The following is a 22,282-nucleotide window of genomic DNA, read 5'->3' as shown; positions in this document are numbered from 1 at the left end:
TTCAACCAATCAAATGCAGCGGCTGAAACAAATGGCTGATGGAGGATTCTGGGCGTCGCCACGGAAACCAGAACCCCTGGAGGTTTTCCAGGTGTTCCCAGGTGTGTCGCCCTCGCTGCTTGTTTTAAATCAGGAGTTGATCACCAGTCGTTTATTGATTATCATGGCTGCCTGATGATGATGATGATGATGATGACTACAGCTCCTTTCTTCCTCCTCTACCTGGAGTGAACCAGTGACTGCTCGGCGCCGGGCTGACAGGAGGAGGCGCCCCCCCCCCCCCCCCACTGGGTCACCGAGGTACAACCACCCGAGGGCAACTTGCTGACAGCCTGAATCTGAATCAGCCGGTAAGCACCGGCACACGACCAGACCAGAAGCGGAGGCGCCCCGCGTTTAAAATGCAGAGGGGGGTGGGGGGGGCAGCGCCATGGCAACGGGCCATTTGACTTCCTGTCAGAGACGGCCGGCCCGCCCAGAACCGCTCTGCAGCCTGCAAATGAGTCCTCACCTGAAGGTCACGCAGCCCAGGAGGTCGTGATGATGGTTGTAGATCATGTGTCCAGCCGGTCGTCATGGCGACGCTTCCAGGGTGTCGCCGCCTCTCTGGGATAGGCTGAAGCAGACGTACTGTAATATATACGTACTACACAACCCGTGTACTTAAAGACAGCGCCGTAACGAAGGACATCAATGTCTGTAACCCCAGAAACACACACACACACACACACACGCACACGCACACACACACACACGCACACACACACACGCAGTGAAGGTGGGGGCGATGGAAATGAGGTCAGCAGTTTCCGACACTCGTCTCTGTCTCGTCTAACCTTTTAGAGAATCCTGCAGACATTCAGATTAACTCTGACAGAGTAAATCCTGGACGACAGCTCTCGCTATCGGACACGCACGCACACGCACGCACACACGCACACACACGCACACACACGCACACACGCACACACACCGTACAGTCTAATCTCAGCGATAGAGAAGCAGGCTGAGAAGCTAAAGTAGCAGCAGACGAGGATTTACAGCATCATCTTCCTCCTCTTTCTCACTTCAAGAGTCTTTCACAACACACACACACACACACACGCACACACACACCTGCACACACACACACACACCTACGCACACACACCTGCACACACACACACACACCTACGCACACACACAACTTGGTCAACAACAAACAAAGAGCTTATTGTGCACATACATGTAACATGATCTAAAGAACTGTAAAGGTTCAGCAGACAGAACCGTTAGCTTAGCTTAGCAACATTGCTCTTTAGCGGTGACATCCTCATTAGAAACAGCAACCCACACACACGTATGTGGGGGCCCCGTGTGGGGGCCCCGTGTGGGGGCATCGGCTGATAGACCCCCAGTCCGTACTTTCCTTTGGGACTTGAACTGGTGACCCTCCGGTTCCCAACCCACTGAGCTACTGCCCCCCCATGTGGTGACATCATCATTAGAGAGGTGACGTCATCATTAAACCGACCGATGGCATTACGTGACTCACGTGACCGGACCTCCAGCCAGCGGCCTCATGAGGAGCCCGATGAGTTCTGGACCAGCAGGGTCGGGTCGGGGTGATGAGTTCTGGACCAGCAGGGTCGGGGTCGGGGTGATGAGTTCTGGACCAGCAGGGTCGGGGTCGGGGTGATGAGTTCTGGACCTTCTGGGCTTATTTCAAAGTTTTTACAGATTTGGAGAAACTTCAGTTTCATTTTCTCTCCTCTTCCTCTGAAGCTTCTTGTTTACGTGAACCGACCTGAGTGGGGAGAGAAAAACAACTTCCAACGGCACCCGAGAGAAAATCACTTTAAAATGTAAAGTGCGTGTGCGTGTGTGTGTGCGTGCGTGTGTGTGCGTGCGTGCATGCGCGCGTGTGTGCGTGCGTGCGTGTGTGCGTGTGCGTGCGTGTGTGTGTGTGTGTGTGTGTGTGCGTGCGTGTGTGTGCGTGCGTGTGTGTGCTTCACAGCCCACTGAGCCGATTGGCCTTGACAAAACAGCTTTTTTAAGGAGATGCATCCGGATGGACGATCGAGGCGCAGCTTTAAAAGCATCCAGCAGGTGGCAGGTGTTAGGAAGCTGACCGCAGACAGGAGGAAGAGGAGGAGGAAGAGGAGGAGCAGGATCGGCTGATGTTCAACCTGCTTGGACAGAATGAATGATGTCATCTGGGACGATCACATGTAAAACACCAACCCCAGGAGACACGTCAACGTCATGTGACGTCACACTGAAACACGCGCGGACCCAGAGAGGTAAAAATTAAACCTGTGCTGGTCTTCTGCCCTCTGGTGGCAGCAGGCGGTACCGGTCTGTCTGGGCGGAGTGAACTGGACCGGTCCACTCCACTCCGCCCAGGTGTGCCCTGGGTCTACCCTGCTGCCCCTGCTCCATTTCATTCCCATAGTGGGATTCGAGACCAGGGCCATTTTACCCCCCCCAACAACGCTACCAACTATGCCCCGGGTTGGGGAGGAAGCCCCGCCCCCAACCGTAACAACAACAACAAAACAACAACAACAGATCCTCAAGCTTCCATGTTGGCCCGGGCTGTTTGGTGGTGAAGGACCGCCGACCCCCCAGAGATGTTGAGGAACAGGTTTTTATTTTTCTACCAGAATTTGAGGTTTGTTGTTTGGTCCTCGGCAGCTGTATTGATCAGCTGATCCAATCAGCTGATCTGAACCATCATGTGATGCGTTGGATTCTTGTGTCTGTTGGAAATGACAGAAAGATTCTGAACGTAAATGATCGTGTGTGTATAAAAACCTTTGTGGTTACTAGTCGCCTCCCACTGAGCACCGCTGGTTAACGATGGTCTTAACTAGCCGCCTCCCACTGAGCACCGCTGGTTAACGACGGTCTTAACTAGCCGCCTCCCACTGAGCACCGCTGGTTAACGACGGTCTTAACTAGCCGCCTCCCACTGAGCACCGCTGGTTAACGACGGTCTTAACTAGCCGCCTCCCACTGAACACCGCTGGTTAACGATGGTCTTAACTAGCCGCCTCCCACTGAACACCGCTGGTTAACGATGGTCTTAACTAGCCGCCTCCCACTGAACACCGCTGGTTAACGATGGTCTTAACTAGCCGCCTCCCACTGAACACCGCTGGTTAACGACGGTCTTAACTAGCCGCCTCCCACTGAGCACCGCTGGTTAACGACGGTCTTAACTAGCCGCCTCCCACTGAACACCGCTGGTTAACGATGGTCTTAACTAGTCGCCTCCCACTGAGCACCGCTGGTTAACGACGGTCTTAACTAGCCGCCTCCCACTGAACACCGCTGGTTAACGATGGTCTTAACTAGCCGCCTCCCACTGAACACCGCTGGTTAACGACGGTCTTAACTAGCCGCCTCCCACTGAACACCGCTGGTTAACGACGGTCTTAACTAGCCGCCTCCCACTGAACACCGCTGGTTAACGACGGTCTTAACTAGCCGCCTCCCACTGAACACCGCTGGTTAACGACGGTCTTAACTAGCCGCCTCCCACTGAGCACCGCTGGTTAACGATGGTCTTAACTAGCCGCCTCCCACTGAACACCGCTGGTTAACGACGGTCTTAACTAGCCGCCTCCCACTGAACACCGCTGGTTAACGACGGTCTTAACTAGCCGCCTCCCACTGAACACCGCTGGTTAACGATGGTCTTAACTAGCCGCCTCCCACTGAACACCGCTGGTTAACGACGGTCTTAACTAGCCGCCTCCCACTGAACACCGCTGGTTAACGACGGTCTTAACTAGCCGCCTCCCACTGAACACCGCTGGTTAACGATGGTCTTAACTCGTCGCCTCCCACTGAACACCGCTGGTTAACGATGGTCTTAACTAGCCGCCTCCCACTGAACACCGCTGGTTAACGATGGTCTTAACTAGCCGCCTCCCACTGAACACCGCTGGTTAACGATGGTCTTAACTAGCCGCCTCCCACTGAACACCGCTGGTTAACGACGGTCTTAACTAGCCGCCTCCCACTGAACACCGCTGGTTAACGACGGTCTTAACTAGCCGCCTCCCACTGAACACCGCTGTGCTTAACTTGGTCCCGCTAACACTGAACAGGCAGGTAAAGGGCGGGGTCTGACGTCAGCATGTTTACAACCCACAACCGGAAGTGATCTTCCCTCCACGCGGCCGCCATTGGACGTACACAGGAAGCCTCAGCCGCTCCTTATATGGCCTTGAGGGCTCTCTGACTGGAGGGGGTCCGATTACTGCTATCGTGTCGCAAGAATGAAGGAAAGGGCGGGAAATGTTTGACCGGAGCGGCCCAACGGAGGAAACACCGGAGCTCTCCTGTTGGGGTGTAGAATGACGTAACATGACGTAACACGGCGTTATGGTTGCTATGCAACGGGGGAGTTTCCTTTGCTCCTCACCCCCACCGCGCAGGGAACATGGTACAGTCCGGTGCGCGTCACCCTTTGTTTACAAATCCAGTCGGGTTCTGCCGCGCGGCGAGGCGACACCGGGCTGCGCGCGTCCACGCGGCAACAACAACGACAACCCGCCGGGGGCCGACCGCCATCATGCCCCGACGACAGGACAACTACCTCCTCCTGGAGCAGTCCGTTACCGTCGACTCCACGGACGTGGACGCGCTGGTGACGCGGATCGGCGAGGCGCTACAGCTTCACGGCGGCAGCCGCCAGAAGGCCGTGTCCGTGTCCGTGTCGTGTCTGCACGCCGGTGGGGGCGCGGGGGGGGCAGCCCCGGCGCAGAGACACGGCGGCTGCTGCATGCGGCTCCGGGGCCGAGGACACCGGGGGAGCAGCCGGGCGAGCCCGTACAGCATCCCGGGATCGAGCGGCGACCGGGACCGGGACCGGGACCAAATCAGCGCGTGGAACAAAAAGCGCGTCCGCGTGGAGGAGGACGAGCCGCGCAGGCTGCTGCAGCAGCTGCTCGTATCCGGGAGCCTGATCCAAGAGGCCGTGAGGAGGCTGCGGCCTCCGGCGGGGCCCGCGGGGCCCTCCCGGGCGGACAAACCGGGACGGGACTGTTCGCCCCGCCCCCCGGGCGGGCTGTGCTTTACCTGAATTGAGGGCGGCTCGTTTCGTGTTGGAGGACATTAGCATTAGCATTAGCCTCCTTGGGACCTGCCGTCACGTGACAGGAGTTCACTTTGTTTTCTATTTGTCTGTAAATAAATCAGCGGCTGATCCTGATCCTGTTCGATAAACTGCTTTCACACACCTGGACTTGAGTCCTCGCCGCCGTGTGTGTGCGCGCGCGCGTGTGTGTGCGTGTGCGTCCTCCCTGTGAAACGGTCTTGAGGGACACGACTGTTACCAGTCTATAGACACACACCAGTGGGGGGGGGCGTGTTTGCTCCGGCCCGCCCCTGCCGGTGACGTCACCCGTCGGCAGGTGGCGCTCTAGAGATCATTCAGAGCAGCGCTGGAGCCTGGATGAACCTGCGGAATGCAGATCGAATACCGGAAGCTATCAGCTGCTAGTTCCTGCTCCTCGGGTTTGATGATGACGATGATGAAGTCAGTCTCCTCTTCTGTCTCCAGAAATAATAATGCGTGAAAATGGATAGTAATTATACGTAGTATTTACGTGCAGCGTCAAGGAGGAGTATTAAAAGCGTAATAGACGTACACAGGTTGTATTTAAATCCTTTTATTAAATTCAACCTGCCTCCAAACGCTGACGGCTGATTGGTTGTTCCGTTCCACTTTTGTCAGCTCCTCGGGTTCTCCGGCATTCTCGGAATCTTTTTCTCGTTAGTAATTCCTTACAGCACGCCCGTCTCTCAGAGCCCCTCCCCCCACCTCGGAGACGCCTTCGGGGAAATGGCCGTCGTAATCGTGGACCGCTTCAGGACCGATTCTTCCTGCGAGCGTTGCTCGTTCCAGATCTCATCTCAAGGAGTTCCATATGTGACCGGTGGACTTCTGCGTTGTGTAATTTCGTGCAGCGTGTGATGCAGGAAGGAGCCACGGGATACAGCGGGAACTTTTGGAGGCGCTCTCCGTTTAATCTGGTTGACATATGAAATAAAGGAACATCGACATGCGTCGCTAGCGTACAGTCCAGCCCAAACTGTTCCGCGATCAGATACGAAAAGGGAAGAGGCAGCGGGAGAACTCAGTATTTATAACAGACGCACAGACACACGAAGAAGAGATAAAACCATAGAAGAAGTAGCTGGAGGACCTGAAGTCTGCACGCATGTGACGCACCAGGTATAACAGAAACAGAACACACGGACAATTTTGTGTAATTATAAACACTTATTAATGAACCGGTTACACATATCCATCTGTTAAAGTTCCACGTTCATAAAAGGCGCTAAAAGCGTTCCCGTTCAGGTTCTAAGAGCCCGTTCAGGTTCTAAGAGCACGTTCAGGTTCTAAGAGCCCGTTCAGGTTCTAAGAGCCCGTTCAGGTTCTAAGAGCACGTTCAGGTTCTAAGAGCCGGTTCAGGTTCTAAGAGCCCGTTCAGGTTCTAAGAGCATGTTCAGGTTCTAAGAGCCCGTTCAGGTTCTAAGAGCCCGTTCAGGTTCTAAGAGCCCGTTCAGGTTCTAAGAGCCCGTTCAGGTTCTAAGAGCATGTTCAGGTTCTAAGAGCCCGTTCAGGTTCTAAGAGCCCGTTCAGGTTCTAAGAGCATGTTCAGGTTCTAAGAGCCGGTTCAGGTTCTAAGAGCCCGTTCAGGTTCTAAGAGCACGTTCAGGTTCTAAGAGCCCGTTCAGGTTCTAAGAGCCGGTTCAGGTTCTAAGAGCCCGTTCAGGTTCTAAGAGCCGGTTCAGGTTCTAAGAGCCCATTCAGGTTCTAAGAGCATGTTCAGGTTCTCAGAGCCCGTTCAGGTTCTAAGAGCCGGTTCAGGTCCTAAGAGCACGTTCGGGCGGTTCTGAAGTTACGCAACATGTGGCTAGCCGCTACCTGCTAACAATCATCAATGTAACATTTCTCACTCGGGACGCATGAAGACGTTGAACCGCCACGCACCTTCATCACTGGTCTTAACGCATGGCGGTAAACCCAGAACCGGAATCCCTGTCCGGAAGCGGAAGCGGAACCGCTTGGGTCGACTTCAGATCGCACAGCTCGGCAGCGATTCCGTCGAAGTAAGGACGGAGTCCGACGTGGAGCGGCTGAGTGAAGGTGGTCTGGACTCGGTGGAGGAGAGTCATCATCTCGGAGACGCAGTAGAAGGACAGGACGCCGGCACCGTGGTCCAGGTACACCCCTACCCTGGAGGACCACGGGCCCGGGACCGGAGTCGCCAGCGAGTCGTGGTAGAACTGGTAACTGTCGCTGTTCCCGTAGAGCATCCAGGAGCGCTCGTTTCGTCCGAACAGGCTCTGGTGCCCCTCCCCGTCCCGGCCGATGTCCTTGTACGCGACTGCGACCCCGCCTTCTCCGTCCCCCCAGTCCACCTCCCAGTAGCAGCGGCCCGTCAGGCTCTGGTTGCTCAGGACCTGCCCGTAGTAGGAGAACCGGTCCGGGTGACTGGAGTAGCCCTGAGCCTCCGGCATCCTCTGGACCTTCCGGTTCCCCTCGGACAGCAGCAGCCGTCTGTTTGCCGTGTTCGGATCCAGCGTGATCTCACGGGAATACGCCATGAATTCAGATCTGGTCTTGGGTTCTGGTTCTGTCGGTCCAGCCGGTGAGAAGTCAATCTGCATCTCGTTCAGGACATCCTGGACTTGATCTCTGAGCTTTGACGTAACCGCCGCCACTTCCTCAAAGTATCGGGGAGGACGGATGCTGGGCGAGCGTCCCGGGTCGGGGGGGTTCTCTAGACCTCTGTGGAGCTGCTCCCGGACCCGACTCACTTCCTTTTGCTGCTGGGCTCGGACCTGCTGCTCCACGTGGCGCCGCTTCTCCGCCATGAGGCGGATCATCTCGCTGAAGATCTCCTCGCTGTCCTCCACCGCTCGGTCGGCGTCGTGATCGATGGCCTCCACCTCCCGCTGGAGCGCCTCCACATCCTCCTCGCTGTCCTGGACTCTCTGCTGGAGGGGCTCAGGAGAGACCTCCGGCCCGACATCTTCAGGTCCAGCCCAGCGGGGATCGGCAGGAGCAGCTTGGACTCCGGTCTTGTTCGGATCCTCCAACATGGTGTCCTTGTGCAGGACGGGACTGGGCGTGACCTTCCTCCTGCACTGAGGGCAGCAGATCTTGTCCTCGTCCTCGTTGTCCCAATGGGCTTTGACGCCGGTCAGACAGTAGGAACAAGAGAGGTTCTCCCGGTCCTTCTGGACTCCCTCCTGAGTCCGTCCACGTCTCGGTCTGGATTGTCGCCTCTCTTTAAACCTCCACCCAGCTGCACCCTGGAGCGGCGGAGCAGGAAGGACAGGAACCAGTGGAGCTGGTCCTGCTCAGGGACAAGGAGGACTCGTCAGTCTTTGACAGATTCCATGAAGAGGAGCGGCGCCACCGACCTGAGGAATGCGTCCTCGTTGCCACTGACGATAGTTTCGTCTTCTAGTCCTAGTTTTTGTATTGCAGAACTTTGTCCCCAGCAGTCAACAGGCGAGGCGGGACACACCCTGGACAAGCCGCCAGTTCATCGCAGGGTCTCTCTCTCTCACACACACACACACACACACACACACACACACCATGGGACTACTTCTCCTGGAGGAATAGACTCCAGAACCAGAGGTCAGCGAGTTCTGACGAGGGTCCAGGAACAGGAACATTCACCTGTACCTGTTCCTGGACCCGGCTGTTCTTGTGAGGTTCTCCGTCTGCAGAACAAATCGGTTCTCCCAATGGTTTGAACCGGAACCCAACGATTCGGGTTCTAATGCGGGGTTGAGAACCCGGTGCGTTCAGTCGCTGCCGTTCTGTTTGGACCCCATTTAGGGGAAGCAGGTTTCTGCGTGACTTGGAGAACTTGAAGGGAATCTCCATATTAGATTCCACAACGCGACTAACAAACTGGATCCGTTTGATCTGTCACTCACTTTTGCTTTCATTTATCGCTGCAGCATTTAAAACGAAAGAAAATCCTCCGTCTCTGATTCATTCGAAGTTTCACACAATAAAAGGTGTGGAAAGCGTTTACTTCCTGTTGTTGCGTCATCAAACAGCGACGTGTAACGTTTCCAGCAGCGTGTCATGTCGCAGAAGCATCAGCAGGGGGCAGTAACGTCAAATGAAGGGCTGCTGTCTGCCATTTAGACGAAGAAGTAAACGTCACAACACTTCATCCAATCAGTGACGTGACCGCCGCTGGAGTCCCCGCCCCGCGGAGAAACCGCCATCATGAAACCAAAAACAAAAAAGTGAGTGACGCGTCTCCCGCTGCGTAACTCGGTAAGGCTTTAGCGTAGCTTCACCTGACGTCAGGTAGCAACGGTCCGCGTGCGTGAGACGTTCGTGCGTCATCGGGTTCCAGATGGGTGCTAGCATCATGTCATGTTATGCTAGCTAGCGCCGGTGCTAGCATTACGTTATTAGCGCTCCGCTGAGCTGCCCTGTTATGCTAGCTAGCGCCGGTGCTAGCAGGCGGCTAGCTGGATCAATCGAAACCCACTTCAGGGTCGTTCTCGCCGCCTCCTGATTGGCTGCTGGGATTCAGGATGTTGACCGTCTCTCCTGCGTCTCCTGGTTTTCAGACACGATATGAGCGAGGTGACGGAGGAGGCGATGGACGGCGAGGTGGACGCCCGGCAGGAGACGTCCACCAGACCCGGTAAGGGGACCTGACCGTCCATCCCGTAGACCCGGTACCGGGACGGGCTCGGGGCGTCCTCACGTCTCTCTCTCTTTCGCAGCGCCGGGCGCCGTCATCGAGGGCAAGCGGACGAAGAAGACGGTGGAGCGGCTCGACTTCCAGGCGCCGAAGCAAAAGGAGAAGCTGAAGCTCGGAGACGGTAAATCGCCCGCCGGTCCCTCGCCGGCTGGAGACGGGCCGTCCTGAAGACGCCGTTTGTCCCGTTCCAGGTCGCGGCGAGAAGTTGGGCGACATTCCACGCGTCGGCCACAAGATCAGCAAGACGAAGCCGGCCGACCTGAAGCCGCTGCACGCCATCCTGTTCGACCGGCCGGGAAAGGTGCGCCGAAAGGAGGCCCGCGCCGTGAGCCGTGGTTGCCACGGGAACCAGTGAACGGTCTTCTCCTTGTCATCAGATGACCACGATCAGGAAGACGCTGCGTCTGTTCAACGGCTTTCCGTTTGACGGAGAGAGCGAGCAGCACGGAAAGAAACGGGAGAAGCTGCTCAGGTAGGGCGCCGGGCGAGGTCCGGGTCGGCCCGGTTCAGGTCAGCCCGGTTCAGGTCAGCCCGGTTCAGGTCCGGGTCGGCCCGGTTCAGGTCCAGGTCGGCCCGGTTCAGGTCGGCCCGGTTCAGGTTCAGGTCCGGGTCGGCCCGGTTCAGGTCCGTGTCGGCCCGCCTTCAGGTCCTGGTCCGGGTCGGCCCGGTTCAGGTCCGGGTCGGCCCGGTTCAGGTCCAGGTCGGCCCGGTTCAGGTCCAGGTCGGCCCGGTTCAGGTCGGCCCAGTTCAGGTTCAGGTCCGGGTCGGCCCGGTTCAGGTCGGCCCGGTTCAGGTTCAGGTCCGGGTCGGCCCGGTTCAGGTCCGTGTCGGCCCGCCTTCAGGTCCTGGTCCGGGTCGGCCCGGTTCAGGTCCTGGTCCGGGTCGGCCCCCCTCAGGTTCAGGTCCGGGTCGGCCCGGTTCAGGTTCAGGTCCGGGTCGGCCCGGTTCAGGTCCGTGTCGGCCCGCATTCGGGTCCTGGTCCGGGTCGGCCCCCCTCAGGTTCAGGTCCGTGTCGGCCCGCCTTCAGGTCCTGGTTCAGGTCGGCCCGGTTCAGGTCCTGGTTCAGGTCGGCCCGGTTCAGGTCCTGGTTTGGGTCGGCCCGGTTCAGGTCAGCCCGGTTCAGGTCCTGGTCCGGGTCGGCCCGGTTCAGGTTCAGGTCCGGGTCGGCCCGGTTCAGGTCCGTGTCGGCCCGCCTTCAGGTCCTGGTCCGGGTCGGCCCGGTTCAGGTTCTTTGTGTTTGGATGCAGGAACTTCACCAACAACAAGCTGAAAGTGGTTTGCAGCGTTCTGGACCTGGAGAAGAAGGGGACCCACTCGGACCTGGTGGACCGGATCATGACTTTCCTCCTCGCACCCAAGACCAGCGGGAAGGTGAGGACAGTGCCGTCACGGGGGGGGGGGGGGGGCGGAGACACCCGCTCACCCCGAACTGCTCGCGTCCGTTTGCAGCGTCTTCCCGCCAAGAAAAAGAAGAAGTCCAAGAAGAAACTGTCCGGAGACGAGACCAAGAAGACGAGCAGAACCCGACCCAGGAGCTCGTCCTCCAGCCCCAAGAAGTCCAGACCAGGAAGCAAGTCCAAGGCCATCGTCATGGACTCCAGCAGCGACGAGGACGAGGACGAGGGCTCGGACACGGAGGACAAGCCGTCGGGGAAAGAGGACGAGGCGTTGGACAAGTCTGGAGAAGAGGAGGACGAAGAGGAAGAGGAAGAGGAGGTGATGTCATCACGATACAAAAACAACCACGACCGAAAGGAAGCATCTGATTGGCTGAAACGTGAAACTCGTGAATCCCAATGTAATCCGCAGATGGCGCAGTGGGTAGCGCTTCTGGGCTGCTCTGTTCATTGTTGGTGGCTCAAAACTTCTTCTTCTTTCAGTCTCCCAAATCCAGGCCTGGAAAAGGGAAGTCTGCTTCCAGGAAGTTAGCATCTGCTTCCAGGAAGTTAGCGCCCGCGAAGCGCCAGAGGACACCAACGAAGAAGAGCGGTCCTCCCAGGAAGAGGCCAAAGAAGGACGTCTCGGACGAGTCGGACCCCGACAGCGACGAAGAGGTGGAACGCAACGAGTCGGGTCAAAGTCCCGATGTTGAACTGACCCCGCCCCCCGGCCCCCCCTCTCTGTTTCAGCCCAGAAAGAAGATGGCGGCTCCGTCCAAACCGGCCGCCAAAAGCAAGAAGGCCGACAGCAGCAGCAAAGCCGACTCCGGTGAGGTCCGATATCTGATCAATGGCATTGATCGGACGCTAACCAGGAGGAACCAGCGCTACGTTAGCGTAGCGGTAGCTGCGTTCGGGTCCCACATGTCCACTGTCCCACATGTCCCCTGTCCCGCAGCGGAGGACAGTTCAGACGACGACGAGCCGCTCATCAAGATGGTGAAGAAGGAGGCGCCGACCGAGGAGCAGCTGAAGGAGACGGTGAGGCGTCTGCTGAAGGAGGCCAACCTGGAGGAGGTGACCATGAAGCAGCTCTGCCAGAGGGTGAGGGACACGCCCCCCAGCGCTAACGCTAGCGCTACAGCTAGTTCATCAGGTGGTTCCTGTCCTGCAGGTGTTCGACGCGTACCCAGATCACGACCTGAGCGGCAGGAAGGACTCCATCAAGCAGACCGTCAAATCCGTGAGCGCGCACGCACACGCACGCACGCACACACACACCCAACAAGCAGCTCGGGTTTCACCCGGACCGGCGGCCTTGGTTGGTTTTCATTAGCATCAGTTCAGTCGTCCTGCAGCGCCGCCTGCTGGGCTCCAGGGGGCGCTGCTGCTCGTCTTCTCGGTTTCTGTTCTTCAGAGTAACTCTGTCCGTTTCCTCGCAGCTCATTACATGAAGACCTCTGGAGTGGACCGGGGGAACCCGGGGGGACCCGGAGGAACCCGGAGGAACCCGCTGGAGAGCGCTCGGGTTCCTCCTTTGCACCGCGTCAGGCTGGTCTCCGTTCTGATCGTGGATCGATGCAGCTACTCTTGAGTCAAACACTCATTTACTATTAAACGTTTACCTTTGCGACCGACGCGTCGTCGTGTCCTTCCTGCACGGCGGATCGGACGCGGGTTCGACCGAACCGAATCACGTCGGACGAAGACCAGAACACGAAGACGTTCAGAAAGCGTCCGAGTGGCCATGAAAGATAAAACACGGAGAGAGGGGAGTGAAAGAACGCAGCTGCTTTTATTTACTGGATAGGCCACGCCCACCTGCCTCAGAGTAATCAGAGTACTCTGAACCCAGACGGCCCGGCGCCGCCCCCTGACCGGGACAGAAGCACAACGAGAAACATTCAACGAGGTTCGTCTGTGATGTCACGGGCCCAAGCGTTAAGAGGCGGGGTCTCAGCTAAGAGGCGGGGTCAGGAAGTGAACGCGAGCTTCACGTTAAACGAGATCAAATCTGATTTGGAGTTCTCATCAAATGAGGACAGCTGGGATAGCAGCGAGCTAACCTCGCTAGCGGCTAACCGGATGGTCACCGGGGGGGGCGCTCTGCAGACCCGGTCACCGAGGTCCCGGCTCCAGATCAGACCAGTCAGCAGTCTTCGTCCGGTTGCCTTAGCAACAGCAGAGATGGATTCTGTGGGAGACCCTCACAGCATCAGGGGGGTCCTCAGGGGGGGTCCTCAGGGGGGGTCCTCAGGGGGGTCCCCAGGGGGGCTGCATCCCTCCTGGTTCTGGGCCCGGTTCAGCACAGCAGGAACACAGAACCTCGTCAGCAGCAGAAGCGGCGGATCCACCTCAGAACCCACATTAGAGTCACCATTAAACCGACAGCCCCTTTATAGCCCCGCCCCTTTACAGCCCCGCCCCCCTCAATCTTCAGCGTTCAGACAGGTTTTTCACGGACGTTCTTTAAACGACTCCGATCAAACAGGAAGTGGCGAGCCCCGTCTCGTCTCCGGCGTTTGCTCATTGGCCGTCCCCCTCCCCCAGCAGCCAATAGGTGGTCATCTTTCCCTTCCCCTTCACGTCGATCTGTCCTCTCCGCTCCAGCTGGAAGCGGCCGGACTCCAGCAGGACGTCCCGGGTCGCCGCGGAAACGTGGATCTTCAGCGCTGCACAAACACACGTAAACAGACCAGGCCCGCCTTAATGCCCGCCCACCACTGGGGGGCAGCAGCACCATGTGACCCTGCTATCCTTTCATTCCTCACGCACCGTCTGACCACGCCTCTTCCACACGCCCCTAAGTGAGCAGCCAATCAGGTTTGGGATGTGTTAATGTGAACATTACCTCCCAACTGTGGGTTCAGTATCGACTACTGCCCCCCTGTGGTGTGGAGGCCAGACTGGACTGAGCTACATGCACGGCTAAGGAGCAGGTGGTCACATGGCGCCAGACAGCCAATGGCGTGCCAGCCGGATCGGCGGTTCTGACCTTCTCCGCTGGACTCCATACGAGACGACGTGTTGACGGTGTCACCGAACAGGCAGTACCGGGGCATCTTCAGACCCACCACTCCGGCGCACACGGGCCCTGCGACACAGGACAGCAGCGTGACGGACACGCCCCCAACCGCACCTGAGCCCTACCTGCGTCGCCGTTTAAATAAAGTTTACATCTTTGGAGAATTTCCCTTCTTCTGCACGATCCGAGTCCAACGTCTGACGGGTCCTGACTGCTAGCTAGCTGTTAGCGACTGCTAGCTGTTAGCTGCTAGCTAGCAGTCAGGACTGTAAATAAACCGTTTCTGGATCTCTTGAGTGATGTCATACAGTATGTGATGATGTCACAGACAGATGTTCTCATGCTTTCGTTTCTCCTCCGTTCTCCCGGTATCGTTCCGGTTCTCCGTTCTACCGGTATCGTTCCGGTTCTCCTCCGTTCTCCCGGTGCCGTTCCGGTTCTCCTCCGTTCTACCGGTATCGTTCCGGTTCTCCTCCGTTCTCCCGGTGCCGTTCCGGTTCTCCTCCCTTCTACCGGTGCCGTTCCGGTTCTCCTCCGTTCTCCCGGTGCCGTTCCGGTTCTCCTCCGTTCTCCCGGTGCCGTTCCGGTTCTCCTCCGTTCTACCGGTGCCGTTCCGGTTCTCCTCTGTTCTACCGGTGCCGTTCCGGTTCTCCTCCGTTCTACCGGTGCCGTTCCGTTTCTCCTCCGTTCTACCGGTATCGTTCCGGTTCTCCTCCGTTCTCCCGGTGCCGTTCCGGTTCTCCTCACCGCTGTGGATCCCGATCCTCAGCTTCAGCTGCTCCTCTGGTCGGTTGCGGATCTTGAAGGTCCGGACGGCGTCCCGCAAGGCGAGGCCCATCCGGGCGATCTCTCTGCCGTGCAACTTGCCGTTCCTCACCGGCAGCCCGGACACCACCATGTAGGCGTCGCCAATGGTCTCCACCTGGGGGCGCCAGAGGGCCACAGACAGCTCAGAGAGGCGGGACTCGGGTGGAGAACCAGAGTCAGCTGATCACCGGGTCACCTTGTAGACGTCGAAGTTGTCTATGATGGCGTCGAAGCAGGTGTAGAGGTCGTTGAGCAGCGTCACCACCTGCAGGCACAGGACAGGAGGAGCCCATCAGGCCCCGCCCACCAGGCCCCGCCCAGCGGCAGAGGGCCGTGACCCCGGGCGGCTCACCTCCATCGGCGTGCTCTCCGCAGAGATGGCGGTGAAGCCCACGATGTCGCTGAAGTAGATGCTGACGGAGTCGAAGGCCTCGGCCTGAACCGTCTCGCCACGCTTCAGCTGCTCCGCCACGGAGCTGGGGACGGTCCGAAGGTAGTACCCAGAGTACGTACCCAGAGTACCCGCGGTACCCGGGGCACCCAGTAGTACCCAGAGCACCCGGAGTACCCAGAGTACCCAGAGTACGTACCCAGAGTACCCGCGGTACCCGGGGCACCCAGTAGTACCCAGAGTACGTACCCAGAGTACCCAGAGTACCCGCGGTACCCAGAGTACGTACCCAGAGTATCCAGTAGTACCCGGAGTACCCAGAGCACCCGGAGTACCCAGAGTATCCAGTAGTACCGGGAGTACGTACCCGGAGTACGTACCCGGAGTACTCAGGGTACCCAGAGCACCCAGAGTATCCAGAGTATCCAGTAGTACCGGGAGTACGTACCCGGAGTACCCAGAGCACCCGGAGTACCCAGAGCACCCGGAGTACCCAGAGTACCCGCGGTACCCGCGGTACTCACTGTGGTAGGATCTGGTACAGCAGCGCCTCGGCCTTCCTCTTCTCCTCGTGGTACGCCTGCGTCCGCTCCTCCACCAGCTCCTCCAGGTTGTTGGCGTACTGCTCCATGCGGGACAGCAGGTTGTCCAGGATGTTGGACCTGGACTCCCTGCGCACGCACGCGCACGCACACGCACGCACACGCACGCACACACACACAGGTAACGGGCCGTGCTAGCCGCTAAGCTAACACCGCGCTCGCCCTGCACCCACTTGTTCTGCTTGCGCAGCAGCAGCCGGACGTGGTTGAACTCCGGCCTCTCCGTGGGCTCCTCCGCCCAGCAGCGCTGCATCAGCTGACCCAGCTCGGGGGCGTGGCTGTGGGCGTCGGTGTCCGGACGGAGGCAGGGCCACTCCCCCAGGATCACCCGGTCCACCAGCTCTGCAGAGGGACGGGGGTCAGAGGTCACGAGGAGAAGCAGCCAAACAGGACAGAACCAGACCGCCCCCCCTCCTGACTGGATCTGGATCAGCACCAGAAGGTTCTAGATCGTTCTATCGGACCCCTTTATGACTGATCTTTAATGGGAGAATCCAGATGTTTCTGATCCAGACGGGAATCCGGATCAAAGTCAGACCGTGACCAGCGGCTTTTCTGGACCCAATCGTTTGCGTGATCCTGCTCGTATCGCCCCCTGCTGGAGGGGAGTGGAAGTACTCCTGTCGACATCAGGCGTGAAGCTGCTGTCGGTCAGCCACGCCCTTCCTGGGGGGGTTGCTGTATCGGTGCCCCCCCCCCTCCCTTACCTTTCGGGCTCAGTGGCTCTCCCTCCAGGTAGAAGACTCCTCTGCGCAGCGCCACCTCCTGGAGGATGATTCCGAAGCTGTAGACGTCTCCTTTCTGAGTTCCCTGAGGAGGAGGAGACTCCATCCGGAGCAGCTCTGGGGCCATCCACAGCCTCTCTGCAGGGGGGGCGGGGCACAGTCCACGCTCAGCATCCGGTCACATGACTGGTTCCTAAACATCAGGAGCAAAGTGCCCCCCCCAGTCCTGAAGCCAAAGCGGCGTCCTTCTGTTCTACCCTTAAACTTGGTGGGTGCCAATAGGGGGGCGGGGGGGGGCGGGGCTGAACGGAGGACTCACGGGCGTAGTAGGCGTGCGCGTCTTTTCCCGGGTCGCCGTGGGAACGGAAGCTGGACAGGCCGTAGTCGGTGATCTTCAGCACGAAGCGGTTGTCCACCACACAGTTGGAGGACTTGAGCTTACCGTGAGACAGGAGGACGCTGTTGTGGAGGAACAACATGCCCTGAGGACAGGAAGAGACACGCCCCACAACCGTCCATCAAACGTTTGTTTGTTCCGACTGTCAACAAAACATCAAACAGGAAGTTACCCGGACGATGTCGTTGATGAGGGAATACTTGAACATCCAGTCCAGAGTGATGCTGTCGTTCTCCAAGATGTCCTGGAGACGACCGGCACAGGCCGTTAGAGAGAGACGGACAGGTGGACAGACAGACAGACAGAGAGACAGAGAGACAGACAGAGAGACGGACAGAGAGAGAGACAGAGACAGAGAGACAGACAGACAGACGGACAGACGGACGGACCTGCAGGCTCCCTCTGGGACAGTACTCCGTGACGATGCAGATGTTGGGCGGGTCGACGGACGCTCCGATGAACCGGGTCAGGTGTTCGTTCTGAACGTCTCTCATCTGCACAATCAAAGCAGAAGAAGGGAAGCGTTGCACCAGCAACCCCCCCCCCCCCGCCCCCCCCCCTCAGGTCACACGCTCACATGTTTGAGTTCAAACAGGACCTTCCTGTTCATCTCGACGCGCTTCCTGTCCGTGTATTTAATGGCCACGATGTTCCCCTGAATCAGAGAGGACAATCACGACCCAGAACCGACCCAGAACCGACCCAGAACCGACCCAGGACCGACCCAGAACCGACCCAGGACCGACCCAGAACCGACCCAGAACCGACCCAGGACTGACCCAGGACCGACCTAGAACCAACCCAGAACCGATCCAGGACCGACCCAGAACCGACCCAGAACCGACCTAGAACCGATCCAGAACCGAACTAGAACCGACCCAGAACCGATCCAGGACCGACCCAGAACCGATCCAGGACCGACCCAGGACCGATCCAGAACCTCAAGGTTCTCTCTAACGCAGAACGTTTTACAAACAGCAGCTGATCCCAGACCTGCACCTTCCACATGACACGCCTCCCAAACAGGAAGTTAAAGGAGAAAGAGGGTCGGACTTCCTGTATAAGGAACGGAAAGCAAGAACCGCCGAGCACAGGAAGCGTTTAGAGATTCTTCCCAACCCGACGGGCCGCTCCCTTTACAGCCGTAGAACCGTAGAACGCATCACCTGGACCCAGAGGCTCCTCCCCCTCCCAGACTCACCTTGTAGTAGCCGGTCTTTGCAAACACCTGCGTGTTCCCGTCCGCGGTGGCCAGAGAGCCGCAGGCCGAGCCTCGCTGGGGGACAGACACAACTTCCTGTCAGCACAACGACAGACACGACGACACACGGCGGCGTAGCGGCGGGGGGGGCGGGGCTGACCAGCGACAGGGTGACCCGGCTGCCGCTGCGCAGGACCCGGTCCAGGTTGCTCATCTGGATGTCGTCCCAGCTGATCCTCCAGAGCTGAGCCACCAGCTCCTTCTCCAGCTTCATCCTCCTGCACAGGAGACGCTCGTCGAGCACGCCGCTCCCACAATGCACCGCTGCACCGCTGCACCGCCTCTCACCTGTAGATGAAGACGGTGATGGTGATGGCCAGAGCAACGATGAAGAAGAGCACGATGGAGAGCATCTGGTGGACGGTGATCGTCTCTGCCGAGGAGAGAAGCAGCACGACATCAATAATCACCACTAGGGGGGGGGGGGGGGGGGGGGGGGGCGGCGGCCACTGACTCGCCAAGCAGGCGGGGTTCTCGTTCTTAAAGCCGCACACAGGAACATCAGGAGGACAGGCCCCGCCCAGCCAGCGCAGAGACGTCCCGGGGACGGCGTCCAGCTGCCCCCCCGAGCTGTTGTAGACCAGAACGATCTGGAAGCAGCACAGAAGGTCCCCTTAATGCCCCCGGAGCAGGTGGGGCAACTAGACAACTGCCCCACGCAGGCTCAAGTCGAAAGTGTTGCCATGGCGACGGCGTGTTTGCGTGTCGACCTGGAAGGCGCTGGAGTTTGTGTCCATCATGTCCCACAAGGCAAAGTCCGTCTCTCTGTCTCCGTTCTCGTCCAGGTGGACCAATCCTGTGACACCTGAGGAAGACGAGTCGAGTTCTTCATCGTCATCATCGTCATCATCATCGGGAAGCAGCTCTTTATCCAGCTGGGACTGATCAATACCGGCATTAGCATTAGCATTAGCATTAGCATTATAGGAGTCAAGGGTCAGACCCTAGATGGAACAAAAGTTAAATAGTTAAATAGGTGTGTGTGTGTGTGCGTGTGTGTGTGTGTGTGCGTGTGTGTTTGTCTGCATGTGTGTGTGTGTGTGTGTGTGTGTGCATGTGTGCGTGTGTGTTTGTCTGCATGTGTGTGTGTGTGTGTGTGTGTGCATGTGTGCGTGTGTGTGTGTGCGTGTGTGTGTGTGTTTGTCTGCATGTGTCTGCGTGTGTGTGTGTGTGTGCGTGTGTGTGTGCATGTGTGCGGGTGTGTGTGTGTTTGTGCATGTGTGTGTGTGTGTGTGTGTGTCAGTACGCACCAACACCATTAAAACATAGCAGATTCATCGCTATAGCAACAAGATAATTAGGATGGCAGTGATGTCGCTCCGTCTCTTCACTCGAGTCTGAAGCGTTCTTGTCCTGCAGACTGAAGAACACGGAGGAGGAGGAGGAGGAGGAGGAGGAGGAGGAGGAGGAGGAACCTGGTCCAGGGAGGAGGCTCCGGTTTCAAATGATTAGATTTCCAGGCTATTTTGGGGGGTCCCCCCCCCCCCCTCCTCCCCCTGACAAGCAGATGAGGAGAGAGGAGAGAGGAGAGATCGGGTTTCTCAACACCAGGGGGAGGAAGAGGAGAAGATGACGACAGAAACGAGGGACTCAGACGGAACCTCCCACGAACCAATCAGAGCGCCAGCCTGGTCTCCCCCAGGAAGTCAGGGAGCCGCAGCTCTGAGGTCAAACCGACGATGCAGCAATAGGAGGGGGGGGGGGGGGGGCAGCAAGAAGAGAACCTCTGGACCAACAGCCCCCCCCCCCCCCCCCCCGACCCACGTCGCATCAGTCCGTCGTTCGAGCTGATTGGTTCACACATCAACAGAAGACCGGGTCAGCTCTGATTGGCTGCCATGACGACATGCTGACCTTTGACATTAAGCATCCAAACCGACCTGAAGGAGGGGCTTCCTGTTTTCCTGCCCCCCGCCTGCATCGCATGAATCCAGCCTTGAACAGCGACAGCACAAAGTGGAAATGTGCTTCCTGGGGGGCCCGGGGGGCCGAGCTGGGGGGGGCCGAGCTGGGGGGGGCCGAGCTGGGGGGGCCGAGCTGGGGGGGCCGAGCTGGGGGGGCCGTGATGCCGGGCCTTGTGCTGCGTATCCTGAACACAAGCAGAGGGGAAACATCTGCTGCCCCCCAGAAGCCCCGGGGAGCCCCACGTCCCGCTGGGGGGGGGGGGGGGGGGCTGGTAGCAGTCACTCTCCAGGAACGCAGCAAGCTAAGCTACAGTAGCATGGCGACGTCCTCAGAATGCTAACGCTCTTAGCTCAAAGGCTGCGGAGAAGATTCGGGTTCCAGAGACTCGCCCCCCCCCCCCCCCCCGGTTCACCAACACTTCCTGAGCAGCTCTTACTTCCTGCCCGGCGGATACCGGAGCAGAACAAACGGTACATTCCTGAACCGCTGCGTGGAAGGCGGGCTCTGGGTGGGGGCGCGGCTCCACTGATAGGAGCTCGGAGATAAGCACCAGGAGGCCCCGGCGGGGGCTCAGATCCACATCACAGAGACGCCTTCCCTCTAGCCGAACCAGAACCAGAACCAGCACCAGAACCAGCACCAGCACCAGAACCAGAACCAGCACCAGAACCAGCACCAGAACCAGCACCAGCACCAGCACCAGCACCAGACCAGAACCAGCACCAGAACCAGCACCAGAACCAGCACCAGCACCAGACCAGCACCAGAACCAGCACCAGAACCAGCACCAGAACCAGAACCAGCACCAGAACCAGCACCAGAACCAGAACCAGCACCAGAACCAGAACCAGCACCAGAACCAGCACCAGACCAGAACCAGCACCAGAACCAGCACCAGAACCAGAACCAGAACCAGCACCAGCACCAGAACCAGCACCAGCACCAGCACCAGACCAGCACCAGAACCAGCACCAGAACCAGCACCAGAACCAGAACCAGCACCAGCACCAGAACCAGAACCAGCACCAGAACCAGAACCAGCACCAGAACCAGCACCAGACCAGAACCAGAACCAGCACCAGAACCAGCACCAGAACCAGAACCAGCACCAGCACCAGAACCAGCACCAGCACCAGAACCAGCACCAGAACCAGCAGCGTGGTGCTTCTAGAGGGACTTTAGAGGCGTATCTTTCGTTCTGGAACCGTTTCTTGTCTTTCTGCTTTTCTTTTGGGTCGGGGAACATCTCAGCATCGCCCCAGAAGGGCTGGTTGGGGGGTTCCCTGTTGGGGGTGGATGGATGTGAACCATGATTTTACAGGGTCTCCTATAGGGGGCGACACTCAGCAGAGTTCCACAATGAGGCCGACCTCATGACCAACACACGCCGTCGGTTCTGCGGAGAACCGACCTGATCAAAGGCACCTCGGCTTTGATCTCCTCATGGAGAACCTTCCCGGGACCGTAGCGCCCCCCCCTGCATTAGTGCAAGCAGCAAAGCTAAAGCTAAAGAACAGAGAGAACATCATCAGAAGGAGGAGAACCAACCGTAGAAGGTTCGGTTCCACATCCTCTCGGTGACGACGCTGCCCGGGGGCCGGGCGCCGGACATCAGCATGGCCTCGCTCAGCGCGTGGGCGTAGAGCATCAAGCCGTCGTAGAAGCCTCCGGCTATGATGTTCATCTGGAAGACAGACCAGAACCGCTGTGAACCCAGGACAGCTCCCTGGGGCACCCCACGCAGAACGGGGAGGAACAGAACACGGTTTCACGGCAATCCCCCCCAGGACGCGTCCAGCAGCGCCTGTCAGTCCAACAAGCTCCGCCTCCAGTCGACTCCTGCTCTACAAAGATGACATCATCTAACTTATTAGGATTAGATCTCATCATCTAACTTATTAGGATTAGATCTCATCATCTCACTTATTAGGATTAGATCTCATCATCTAATTTATTAGGATTAGATCTCATCATCTAATTTATTAGGATTAGATCTCATCATCTAATTTATTAGGATTAGATCTCATCATCTAATTTATTA

At 58.2% G+C, this 22,282-nt stretch overlaps 4 protein-coding genes across 4 annotated transcripts; 2 read left to right on the top strand and 2 right to left on the bottom strand.

Annotated features, from left to right (window-relative positions):
- The first annotated feature begins 4,551 nt into the window (after nt 1–4,551).
- Nucleotides 4,552–5,865, top strand: gbp (glycogen synthase kinase binding protein). Its single transcript, XM_068759801.1, has one exon. It carries the CDS (start codon nt 4,565–4,567, stop codon nt 5,072–5,074), a length of 510 nt encoding a protein of 169 aa, XP_068615902.1. The 5' UTR covers nt 4,552–4,564; the 3' UTR covers nt 5,075–5,865.
- A 132-nt stretch (nt 5,866–5,997) lies between these two features.
- Nucleotides 5,998–9,382, bottom strand: LOC137913466 (E3 ubiquitin-protein ligase RNF135-like). The gene is made up of 3 exons (XM_068757178.1): nt 9,334–9,382; nt 6,992–8,363; nt 5,998–6,024 (listed from the first exon to the last, which is right to left on the bottom strand). Exons 1-2 carry the CDS (start codon nt 9,380–9,382, stop codon nt 7,006–7,008), a joined length of 1,407 nt encoding a protein of 468 aa, XP_068613279.1. The 3' UTR covers nt 5,998–6,024; nt 6,992–7,005.
- On the top strand, nt 9,271–12,720 carry dek (DEK proto-oncogene). The gene is made up of 12 exons (XM_068760269.1): nt 9,271–9,310; nt 9,613–9,689; nt 9,772–9,870; nt 9,941–10,050; nt 10,127–10,221; nt 10,997–11,120; nt 11,199–11,465; nt 11,630–11,803; nt 11,879–11,957; nt 12,087–12,232; nt 12,303–12,371; nt 12,571–12,720. The coding sequence occupies exons 2-12, from the start codon at nt 9,620–9,622 to the stop codon at nt 12,580–12,582; spliced, it is 1,245 nt and encodes a 414-aa protein (XP_068616370.1). The 5' UTR covers nt 9,271–9,310; nt 9,613–9,619; the 3' UTR covers nt 12,583–12,720.
- Nucleotides 12,721–12,925: 205 nt separating this feature from the next.
- On the bottom strand, nt 12,926–21,925 carry LOC137910820 (atrial natriuretic peptide receptor 1-like). Its single transcript, XM_068755235.1, has 18 exons — nt 21,790–21,925; nt 19,047–19,141; nt 18,791–18,926; nt 18,625–18,709; nt 18,437–18,554; nt 18,277–18,351; nt 17,653–17,730; nt 17,465–17,569; nt 17,248–17,319; nt 16,998–17,160; nt 16,661–16,816; nt 16,127–16,295; nt 15,876–16,022; nt 15,313–15,436; nt 15,157–15,225; nt 14,901–15,075; nt 14,124–14,222; nt 12,926–13,800 (listed from the first exon to the last, which is right to left on the bottom strand). The coding sequence occupies exons 1-18, from the start codon at nt 21,923–21,925 to the stop codon at nt 13,655–13,657; spliced, it is 2,148 nt and encodes a 715-aa protein (XP_068611336.1). The 3' UTR covers nt 12,926–13,654.
- Between the last annotated feature and the right edge of the window lie 357 nt (nt 21,926–22,282).

Source organism: Brachionichthys hirsutus, chromosome 3 (genome assembly GCF_040956055.1).
Source record: "Brachionichthys hirsutus isolate HB-005 chromosome 3, CSIRO-AGI_Bhir_v1, whole genome shotgun sequence".
In the NCBI taxonomy this organism is placed as follows: Eukaryota; Metazoa; Chordata; class Actinopteri; order Lophiiformes; family Brachionichthyidae; genus Brachionichthys; species Brachionichthys hirsutus.
The sequence above is the reverse complement of the archived record's forward strand: the minus strand, read 5'-3'. Positions and strand labels throughout refer to the sequence as shown.

Bases quoted from the DNA above. Each gene is read 5' to 3' on its own strand.
- LOC137913466 (XM_068757178.1), bottom strand. From the start codon at position 9,382: ATGACGCACGAACGTCTCACGCACGCGGACCGTTGCTACCTGACGTCA. The intron at 8,364-9,333 runs GTGAAGCTACGC...GTCCCTGAGCAG, and splicing joins CCGTTGCTACCTGACGTCAG to GACCAGCTCCACTGGTTCCT.
- LOC137910820 (XM_068755235.1), bottom strand. From the start codon at position 21,925: ATGAACATCATAGCCGGAGGCTTCTACGACGGCTTGATGCTCTACGCC. The intron at 16,817-16,997 runs GTGAGTCCTCCG...CCCCCCCTGCAG, and splicing joins CGCGCACGCCTACTACGCCC to AGAGGCTGTGGATGGCCCCA. The intron at 15,437-15,875 runs GTGAGTACCGCG...GACCGTCCCCAG, and splicing joins CTGTACCAGATCCTACCACA to CTCCGTGGCGGAGCAGCTGA.
- dek (XM_068760269.1), top strand. From the start codon at position 9,620: ATGAGCGAGGTGACGGAGGAGGCGATGGACGGCGAGGTGGACGCCCGG. The intron at 9,690-9,771 runs GTAAGGGGACCT...TCTCTTTCGCAG, and splicing joins GGAGACGTCCACCAGACCCG to CGCCGGGCGCCGTCATCGAG. The intron at 11,466-11,629 runs GTGATGTCATCA...TTCTTCTTTCAG, and splicing joins AAGAGGAAGAGGAAGAGGAG to TCTCCCAAATCCAGGCCTGG.
- gbp (XM_068759801.1), top strand. From the start codon at position 4,565: ATGCCCCGACGACAGGACAACTACCTCCTCCTGGAGCAGTCCGTTACC.